Source organism: Aplysia californica, unplaced genomic scaffold (genome assembly GCF_000002075.1).
Source record: "Aplysia californica isolate F4 #8 unplaced genomic scaffold, AplCal3.0 scaffold00551, whole genome shotgun sequence".
Lineage (NCBI taxonomy): Eukaryota > Metazoa > Mollusca > Gastropoda > Aplysiida > Aplysiidae > Aplysia > Aplysia californica.
The window spans coordinates 242,644-253,405 of NW_004797821.1; the positions used below are offsets into that span (position 1 = coordinate 242,644).

At 42.7% G+C, this 10,762-nt stretch overlaps 1 protein-coding gene across 1 annotated transcript in view; it reads right to left on the bottom strand.

Moving 5' to 3' along the window:
• Positions 1-225: 225 nt before the first annotated feature.
• Positions 226-10,762, bottom strand: part of LOC101848993 (WD repeat-containing protein 5B) — a gene marked incomplete at its 5' end in the record, with an annotated part of 20,069 nt that continues 9,532 nt past the window's right edge. The window contains 7 exon segments of the mRNA XM_013087153.2: positions 226-486; positions 3,002-3,167; positions 5,316-5,438; positions 6,199-6,421; positions 7,078-7,166; positions 8,888-8,974; positions 10,376-10,459. Of these exon segments, the coding sequence (XP_012942607.1) occupies positions 261-486; positions 3,002-3,167; positions 5,316-5,438; positions 6,199-6,421; positions 7,078-7,166; positions 8,888-8,974; positions 10,376-10,459 (998 nt within the window).

A 10,762-nucleotide genomic window follows, 5' to 3' on the forward strand; every position in this document is an offset into this window, starting at 1 on the left:
TTCACAAGAGAGTGACATACATACAAAAGAAGTAGAGGTAAAATGGCGATAGTAAGGATGAGGAAAGAAAAAGCATCAGTTTCCCCTATGTTGTTCCAGTACAGTATGAGCATGACATTGATAAATCAGCCCATTTACAATTCTACTGTGCATAAAAGCATGTTAACACCCCCCTTTTGAGAATGGCCTAAAGACAACTTCAGTCAGTAGCACTGCCCGGGGGGGGGGGGGGGGGGGGGGGGTGCTGGCCCCGTGAAGGATCACAAAACAGCACACCATGACATCCAGCTAGCGGCCTGGCCACTCTCCTTTTTCTCAGGGTCCTCGTCCGACTCTTCCACGGAGGCGTCATCACCATCGTCGTCTTCATCGTCATCATCCTCCTCCTCATCAGAAACATCCGTCTCCGAATCTATTGCTGTTCTCGAGAGGCTGCCTTTGTGAAGCAGTTTTACAAAGTCTGCGTCTTCAATCAGGCTTGTAGTCCTGGAGCGAAAAGATACATAGGCTTCATATTTTTACATTCACTTTCAACAAAATTATGCTCTTGAAGGAAAGGAAAGGATTTTTTTTCCATAGTCAAGTTAAGACCCTGAGGTATATAGTATATAGTATAAATATTGTAACTGACAATCTTAAGAAAGTTCTGATCAAAATCCACAACAAATTATGTTGTTATTCATTCGGCACCAGACCTGCCACTCTATAAAATCTAAAAATCAGGATTTCAGGGGGGGAAATCAGGATTCAGTGGAAGAAAATCAGGATTTGGTGAAAAAAATCAGGATAAATGACAAATCACTACAGGGCAACTGCCAAGTTGATACAACATTTTCCAGGGGTGGCCATTCACTCTCCAGGGGTACCTATTGGCGATAGTATGCTCCAATACATCATTATGAGATATAAATTATACTGGATCGCTAACAACAACAACAGTAGATATAAATTATTTTGTGCAAACACAGACCTATACTGTGTCGATGACAGAGTAAACTAATACCTGGGCATCCACCCTCGATAAGAGACATGGAGAGGGGAGAGCGGGCTCGCTTAATAAATATGTTTGCACTTCTTAACTGTAGACTACGCTAGTAGCGATGTCATTGGGGGACCAGAAAAAAGATCGCTACATGATCTGAAGTTCCCAACAACTGTTGGAAGAACAATTCAAGGGAAATAATCCCAGTACTACTGCCAACACAAGGTAGTTTTGTCCCTCATGGCACTAGGCGAAGTGAAAGAGAGGCAGTATCGTGTTCGCTTCGGCGCTTGTCATGTAAGGTTATCAAAATAGTATCATGTGGGAGATTGCTGGCTAAGCGTCTGATGCCACGCACTATTGTGTGAATGTGCGTAACATTACAAAACATCAACGGGTTCATCAATGCTAGGTCAAAACTAACCACGGGGGAAACATCGTGAAAACTGTTATATTTTTACTATAAACTAGGCCTATATGGGCCAGGGATAGGAATACGCATCACTAGAGTCATCACGACAGATGTAGTGGATTCAGCACAACTGTTTCAATTGTATTGAGTTTGTGTCACATCGGTGCCCGGTCAGCGGAAAAAGATCGCTATGTCCAAAGATCTTTACAACCGACATCGCTGCAAGTGGAGTGGACTGTATTTCTATTTTTCCTTCATAATATACATGTCATTCATCTTTCAGCTGGGATGCTGTATACCTCTCGACCCAACTTGACCTTGACAGGAAGGGTAAAAGCAACCCACCTCCTCAATCGGTTGCTTTTAAGGACAAGCGGGCTAACCCAGATTTCGGGGGTTTCCAGAAATCTTGACCTACACCAAAAGTGGGCATTGCCCTACCTATAGGAGAAGTTTGGTTTCATTGGTGTGTATATTTGTTTGGTTATAGAGAAAATTCTCCTCGTCTTTTAAAGAAACTGAACAAGGGCCCAAAAACTTCACCCTCCATTTTCTCAAAACAGCATTTTTCGGGATAGCCCCCTTGTGCTTAAAAGCCACCAATTATGTCAACGGTACACTATCGGACCTTGTGTCCACTGGGGAGTAGACAATAATGACAATGAATAGCATTTGCATAGCGCCTATCCCCGCTCAACAGCACACTCTATGCGCTTAACAATTCATATGCTTCCCCCCTGCACACCCTAGAACATTCAGAAACATTCTCGGCTTCCTGAGAAGCACAAGGACCAAGATTTTTCTAAAACAAAGGTTTAAATACCCCTTAAGATAGACAACCAAAGGGTGAAGGAACCTATTAAGTTGGCCTGAAAAGAGGAGCCCTGCTCACTAGGGCTGGATCCGGCTCGCCAAATTTGAGAGTGGCGATTCGCGATTCAGTCGGCTTCAAAGAATCGCGAGTATGCGAGCGCTCGTGGAACAGTGGCGGAACACTGACTGAAACGAAACAGTGTCATACAGGTATCAACGCCACTTGGCGAGCGCGAGTCCCACTCTTGCTGTTCCGCCATCCTCTCCGCCCCACACCCTTTGTTGCGCTGCTCTATCAACTGACCTCAATTAGTGACCCCCATAAATTCACCCCCCCCCCCCCCCCAAAACCCATGATTTGCTAAAACAATGGCTCCATAAAATTCCTTCTATCTATTGGTTGGACCCCGTTCATTTTGTTTTAATAGGGGGGTTGGACTATGCCATCTTTTGTAAAATAAGGGGAACCATACTAAGTGTTCCGTTCCGTTTTTGCGCTTCTGTCTATTGGTTGGACCCTATTCATTTTGTTTTAATAGGGGGGTTGGACTATACCATCTTTTGTAAAATAACTGGAGCCATACTAAGTGTTCCGTTCCGTTCTTGCGCTCGTGACTCGACTCAGCAGTAGGTTAAACAAGCCACAAGGTGGTGACAGCGACAGGGGAGTGAATCGGGAATCGTTTGGCGATACTGTTCCTCGTTCCGCTAAAGTAAATCGTGAATCGCGTTCCGCTGGCAAGAGTGGCGATTCAGTTCCGTTCTCGCGCTCGCGACACAGCCCTACTGCTCACCTCCATTGTCCTCCTTTGTTGCCCACCTCCCACACTTTCAGCTCCATGCCTCCGCTGACCACATAAAAGTTCCCACTGGGCAGCTTGCTGATGGCCAAGCAAACAATCCTTTCCGTCTCGCGGTCGTCGATAGTGGCCAGGTACTCCAAGGTCCGGGAGGAGCGAACTGTACCAGATTAAAATGGTTTGCATTTGTTTTATTGTTTTAGCCAGAGTTTTACAGCACTTGCAGCACAATTAGGTCATATAAGTGCTTAGGATTAGAAGTGTTACAAGAGAGTAACAGAGAAACAAAAAAGAAAAAGGAGAGATCAGGACGATTAAAGTTTGATGGGACAGAAGGAGCAAACCACACCAGAGCACCTGTCAACCACCTATGTTTGCATTTGAGTAAAGGGAAGCACACTGACATGACAGCTGTCATATAGTGCAGGGAAAAACTGAGACAGAAGGGCAGAAACAACAGAGGGAAAGAAAAGAAGTTGGAACTCTACCAACCACTGAGTGAGACCCCCCAAAAGAAGCAAATCCTCATATGTGGTGATTTTGAGTTTCTATGGCTGTCCCCGTCGTTTTAGGCAAGAAAAATTATGAAATTATGCAAAATGAGCCCAAAAATGTGAAATTATGCAATTCTGTTAATTTTAATAAAGAATGATAAAGGAATATAATCAAAAATTATGCAAAAAATAATCAAATTTTGCTAAATTATGCTGGGTGTATAAAACCACGGGGACAGCTGTGGCATGAAGAGCAGTGGACTATCTGCAAACTTCTCTCTGATGTAGGCCACCACTACCTTTGTTTCAAGAAAGTAACATCCGTACGGCAACATGTAAAGTACTTTTTAATTCTAATTCTTATTTTCAAAGATAACATTCTTAGTAAAGAGTAAGCAACAGTATCATATGGAGTACACATCATATTTTGAAACATAGAGTCACCTTGATAACAGCAAGTTTTGGTCTCATAGTCAACTTATAAGTCATCTGAATGGTACGGGACTACCTTTATAAACATGTTATGGCCTTTTGCGTCTTGACAGATAACTTTTACTTCACTTTTCTGATCCAGCGGCCATCTGAGTTCTAGCCCTTCGGAGTGGATTGACAGATAAAGCAGTATACACGATACAGCTTTGTCTGGGAGGTAGACATAGAGGAAGTAGGTCTTACAACAGTATTAGTAGAGGTTTTACGGTGCTCGCAACTGCATAAGGTCATATGAGCGCAAGAAGATTAGAGCTGTTACAAGAGAGTAACAAACATAAATAAAGAAGAAGGGGAGATAACGACTATAGATGTTTAATAGGAAAGAAGAAGCAAACTACACTAGAGCATCCGCCAAACACCCACTTACAGCAGTATACATGATACAGCTTTGCTTAGGCAGTAGACATAGAGGAAGTAGATCTTACAGCAGTATACATGATACAGCTTTGTCTGGGCGGTAGACAGAGAGAGGGAGTAGATCTTACAGCAGTATACATGATACAGCTATGTCTGGGCGGTAGACAGAGAGAGGGAGTAGATCTTACAGCCGTATACATGATACAGCTTTGTCTGGGCGGTAGACAGAGAGAGGAAGTAGATCTTACAGCAGTATACATGATACAGCTTTGTCTGGGCGGTAGACATAGAGGAAGTAGATCTTACAGCAGTATACATGATACAGCTTTGTGTGGTAGACATAGAGGAAGTAGATCTTACAGCAATATACATGATACAGCTTTGTGTGGTAGACATAGAGGAGGTAGATCTTACAGCAGTATACATGATACAGCTTTGTGTGGTAGACATAGAGGAAGTAGATCTTACAGCAGTATACATGATACAGCTTTGTCTGGGCGGTAGACATAGAGGAAGTAGATCTTACAGCAGTATACATGATACAGCTTTGTGTGGTAGACATAGAGGAAGTAGATCTTACAGCAGTATACATGATACAGCTTTGTCTGGGCGGTAGACAGAGAGAGGGAGTAGATCTTACAGCAGTATACATGATACAGCTATGTCTGGGCGGTAGACAGAGAGAGGAAGTAGATCTTACAGCAGTATACATGATACAGCTTTGTCTGGGCCGTAGACATAGAGGAAGTAGATTGCCCAAGTACTCCTTTACTCCTTTCAGATCTTGACTTCCCTGATGAGCTCCAAGGGCAAGACATGGTCAGTTCCCATTTGGAGTCAAGGAAAGAGTAACGGAAGTCTCCCATTTTTACAGGTGTGATAGGGATAGTATTTTACGGAAGAGAATTTTTAATAAAACCCCCCCAACAAACTTGTACAAACAAGAAACAAGCCGCACCACTCACCATTAATATATCCTAGACCATTGTCAAGGTCATAACTGGAGGACACCAGGTAGTCGTCATGACAACAGATAGCATCGATGGACGTGAAGCTGGAGCCATGGTTGGGGACTTTGTTGGCGATACCTGAAATAATTTAAAGAGATTGGAGGTTACTGATTATGTTTCAGTTACAGAAAAGTAGTTAATAGTAAGTAGGTTTATTCATTATTCCCTGTTTAAGGTCATTGACCCCCATCACATCATATAATACAAAGACGCAGATATCCCGGAAAAAGGGTAATTGAAAACAGCGGATCCTGTTACGTTGTATCTAATGTGATCTCAAGCTGAACTTTTTGGAGACCACAGAGTCTGCTAGTTCCGGTTCTCACAGAAAACATTTTTTCAGTCTCAGTACACAGATAAAATCATTTTTTCAGTCTCAGTACACAGATAAAATCATTTTTTCAGTCTCAGTACACAGATAAAATCATTTTTTCAGTCTCAGTACACAGATAAAATCATTTTGTTAAAAAAATAATGATGCTTGAAAACACTTCATCTCTATCATCTCTCACAGTACTTTCTTTCAGTCAAATTCTAATTAATTTCTGTGAATCCACAACAGTGACTGCAAAATTAGACGGTAAAACTGACACAGGTCCCAGAAAGGTCAGAAGCTCCCCTCTCCCTTTAAAAAAAAGAGAAAAATTAAAATGACAGATAAGTACCCCCTCCCCCCCAAAAAACCCCCCCAAAAAGTAATACATTTTAGGGGGAGTTTTACAGAACTTGCAACACAAATTACATCATATAAGTTTCCCCCAAAATGAAATATGCAGTGAAAATAATATAAACAATTTACTCAGGAAACAAATACTTAATTAAAAATAAGTGTACATACCTTTTCTCCAATCAACGATTTTAATATTTCTGGAATCATCCCCATAGAAGAGGCCTTTGGGACCATACTCTAAACATCTCACATGCCGAACATTCATCTGTCGGCCGGAAGCCGACTTAAGGTTCTCCGACTCGAAGACGCACGACAGTTTTCTGTCGTCTGCCACGTGGTGCACCTTGAGGACCCCATCTGCACTGGAGCTGAACACTGTCTTCTCGACAACCTGAACAACAGACGTGAGACAATACAGAAATGTCCAGGTGAAAACCGAAGAGTGAATTCAGAGAACGTGATAAAGAAAAAAGAGTAAAATTTGAGAGAAGGTGATTAAACAAAAGAATGAAGTTGAAAGCAGAAGAGTGAATTGAGAGAAGGTTTGTTTGTTTTAGTAGAGGTTTTACGGCGCTCGCAACTATATAAGGTCATATGAGCGCCAGAAGACTAGAGGTGTTACAAGAGAGTAACAAACATAAAAAAGAAGGAGGGGAGATAAGGACGATAGATGTCTGATAGGAAAGAAGAAGCAAACCACACCAGAGCATCCGCCAACCACCCGCTGCTGAAAAAAACAAACAGTGAAGGAGATAAAAGAGAGAGAATAAAGAGAAAATACAAATAGAAAAAAAGAAGGTGATAACAGAAAATGGAAAAGATGATCAGAGAAGAGTGAAAGCGATAACATAACAAATGAAAGTGATGATGGAAGAGCAAAGGTGGTTTATAACAGAAGTGAAGAAGAAAAATGAAGATGACAACAGAGAAGAGACGTTGATTACAGAGTAGTGAAGGTAAGAAAATACGTAATTTGCGGCACAAATACAGACTTCTGTAAGCAGACCCTCCAAACTGTATGAAAGTACGTTCTTTTCACACACTGACCTTGACCCCAGTGACAGACCCCCTATGAACAATGTTGGACCACAAGTTCGAGCCAGAAGCCAAGTCCCACAACTCCAGCTTGCCACCATCTGAGGGAAAAAATTGGCATGCGATAAAGTAAGAGTAGGCCTACTGATTAAGAAAACAAAGATAACAAACTGTTTTAGTATTTAGTTTTAGTAGAGTTTTTACTGTGCTTGCAACTGCATAAGGTCAAATGAGCGCCAAGGGGTGGATGTCGACAGAAAAGTCCATATAGGAAATCAGGCTTACTCTGCTCACCTCTTAAGCTTAAACAGCACAAAGTCTGCTTCAACTATCAAGGCACCCCGGAAATAGCGAGGCACAAGAGAGTGACAAACATACAAAAGAAGTAGAGGAAAAAAATGAGAAATAGTAAGGATTAGGAAATGAAAAGCAGCAGTTTCGCGTATGCAGTTCAGGCACAGTTATGAGCATGACATTGATTAATCAGCCCATTTACAATTCTGCTGTGCATAAGAACATGGTTAATGTCCCCCCTTTGGGAAGGGCCTAAAGACAACTTCAGTCAGTAGCACCGCCCCGGGGGAGTTACAAACTGTGCTTTATTCACATGTGATAGGGAGCAAGTGGTAAAATGGTACCTATAAGTTAAACGCCCCTATCAGCACTGTTAGGTTATCTAAGAGGTCCTTCGAGTTTAACGTCAATCTCCGAAAAGACCGAGCCAAGTGGGGAATTCGTGTAAAGTGTCTTTCCCAAGGACACAACGTCGGACAGCTGAGGCCAGAACCCCCGAACCCGCAACCTAACGATTACGAGTCCGGTAGGCGAACCACTAGGCCACTGACGCCACCTTGATGAGGAGAAAACCAATTCAAATTCAAAACATTGGCAAAAAAAAAGGAAAAACAGACACATAGTTTGGGTACATGTACAATTACAAATAAATGAAAGTTATTTTCCTCTCTCCTGAACAGTGTTGCTTTCTGGGCATCTAGCTGAAGAATAGTTTGCTGATGACGCGTCCCTTGTACTGTTTTTCTTCAGTAAAATATCCTTCATCCTGGAGACAGCAGGAGAGATTTGTGGGTGGCCTGCAGCCTGTTTTAGTCGAGAGTTTTATGGCACTTGCAGGGCTCTCAGACTTCCGCGAATTTCCGGGGTTCACGGTTCGGAGAAAGTCCGGGGCTGAGATCAGCGGCCGCGGAATCGCTGAGCATCGCGCGGTCATGTTTCCGTCGCGCTTCGCGTCTGCACGGGTTTCATAATTATCTACTCTGAGAAAAAATGCGAAAATTTGGAGAACATAATAATAGAGCGATGTATGCCAGTTTGGCACTAACCGCCCACCTTTACTTCCTGTTCATAACTACTACTTACTTTGCCTTTCCGGTTTTTATCGAAATCGGTTGACTTTCACAATTTATGCGAATACATGTATCTGGCAACATTTTCTTTTCCCAAACATGTTTTGTTTGTTTACATGGATCCTTTCAGTGCTCGTTTTCTTGCTCTTCCTTTTGCAATGTTCGTAGGCCAACTTGTGCTCTTTGTTTCGTCTATCGCGATCTTCCGACAAAGTTCAGGGGTTGGGAAAATTTTTCACTGGGAGCCCTGCACTTGTAACACAAGCAGGTCATACAAGGTCATACAAGTGCCGAAGATTAGAGGAGTTACAAGAAAGTGACAAACACAAAAAAGAAGGAGGAGAGATCAGGACGATAGATGTTTGATAGGAAAGAAGGAGCAAACCGCACCAGAGCACCCACCAACCACCCACACACAAAGACCGATAAAGACAGTGAGCTCCAGTACACTCAAGTACCTGATCCAGTGATAAGCATGGCTTGGGCTTCCGAAAAGTGAATGCAGGTGACCGGGTTGAAGGTGTACACACTCTTGACCATCTGACCTGAGGAAACAAATGGAGAAAATCTATCACCAGTGGACAACAGGAACGATGAAAAGTAGGAAAAAAACGTTGTGCTTCTTCTCTCACACACATCCACACACACACACACAGGCATGCACACACACACACATACACACACAGGCATGCACACACACAAACACACATACATAATATATTGAATTTATTGTGGTGTTTGACTCTCCACCTCCAAATCTTTTGATTCATTCAAACGTCAGCTGAAGTCGTTTCTATTTTTAAATTAATAGGATGAATATTAGGAGTGATTTTCTTTTAGTCAAAACACAATATTTTATGTTACTGTTGTACGTTGCACTGTATTGTAAAGCGCTGAGAGCCTGTGTACTTTAATCGTGTTGAGCACTATATAAATGTCATTTATTATTATAATTAAATCAAGAGACGGGTATCATAATCCCTACACCATGTGGACCCCCCCATGTGCTGCACACCTTACAAAAAATTCCAAGAGAATCATCAGGGTACATGACTTTTTAACCCCCCGATCAAGAGATGAGCATCAATAACCACAAGAAATCCCACAAGAGTTAACGGGGGATTAGATCAAGAGCTGAGCAGGTTAACCACAATATCACACTAACCCCCGTACAATGTCTGTGTCACTCACCAGTGTAGAGAGACCAGTGTTTGTACTGTCAGTGTCACTCACCCCCAGTGTGTTCAGAGACCAGTGTTTGTACTGTCTGTGTCACTCACCCCCAGTGTGTTCAGAGACCAGTGTTTGTACTGTCTGTGTCACTCACCAGTGAAGAGAGACCAGTGTTTGTACTGTCTGTGTCACTCAACAGTGTTCAGAGACCAGTGTTTGCACTGTCTGTGTCACCCACCCCCAGTGTGTTCAGAGACCAGTGTTTGTACTGTCTGTGTCACTCACCCCCAGTGTGTTCAGAGACCAGTGTTTGTACTGTCTGTGTCACTCACCAGTGTAGAGAGATCAGTGTTTGTACTGTCTGTGTCACTCACCAGTGTAGAGAGACCAGTGTTTGTACTGTCTGTGTCACTCACCAGTGTAGAGAGACCAGTGTTTGTACTGTCTGTGTCACTCACCAGTGTAGAGAGACCAGTGTTTGTACTGTCTGTGTCACTCACCAGTGTAGAGAGACCAGTGTTTGTACTGTCTGTGTCACTCACCAGTGTAGAGAGACCAGTGTTTGTACTGTCTTTAGTTTTAGTAGAGGTTTTACGGCCCTTGCAACTGCATAAGGTCATATGAGCACCAGAAGATTAAAGGTGTTACAAGAGAGTAACCAACATAAAAAAGAAGAAGGGGAGATAAGGACGATAGATGTTTCATAGGAAAGATGAAGCAAACCACACCAGAGCACCCGCCAACCACCCACTTGTACTGTCTGTGTCACTCACCAGAGTTCAGAGACCAGAGCTTGTAGCTGGAGTCAAACGAACCGCTCACGATGAGGTGATCCTCACTAGAGAGGGACGTGTCTGCTGAGGGGGGGGGGGGGGGGATACAAAGTACGACTGTGAGGCAGTGTGCTGAAATCAGGCACTCGTCAAAACAATGCAATTAAAGAAAGTGGCATTTTTCTGGGCACATGCAATTTTCTAATTTTCTAAATATTTTTTTTTTTCAGCTCATCACCTTTTATGGTCATTTAAAAATGCTTTTCTGAGTGGATTTCACTGAAAAATGTTGATTAAAGGCAGAAAAATGGTAAATTTTCAGTTTCCAAAGTCACCAAATTTTGGTGGCCATCTTCTCTCTAATTTTACCTCTGAAACTGGGCCAGC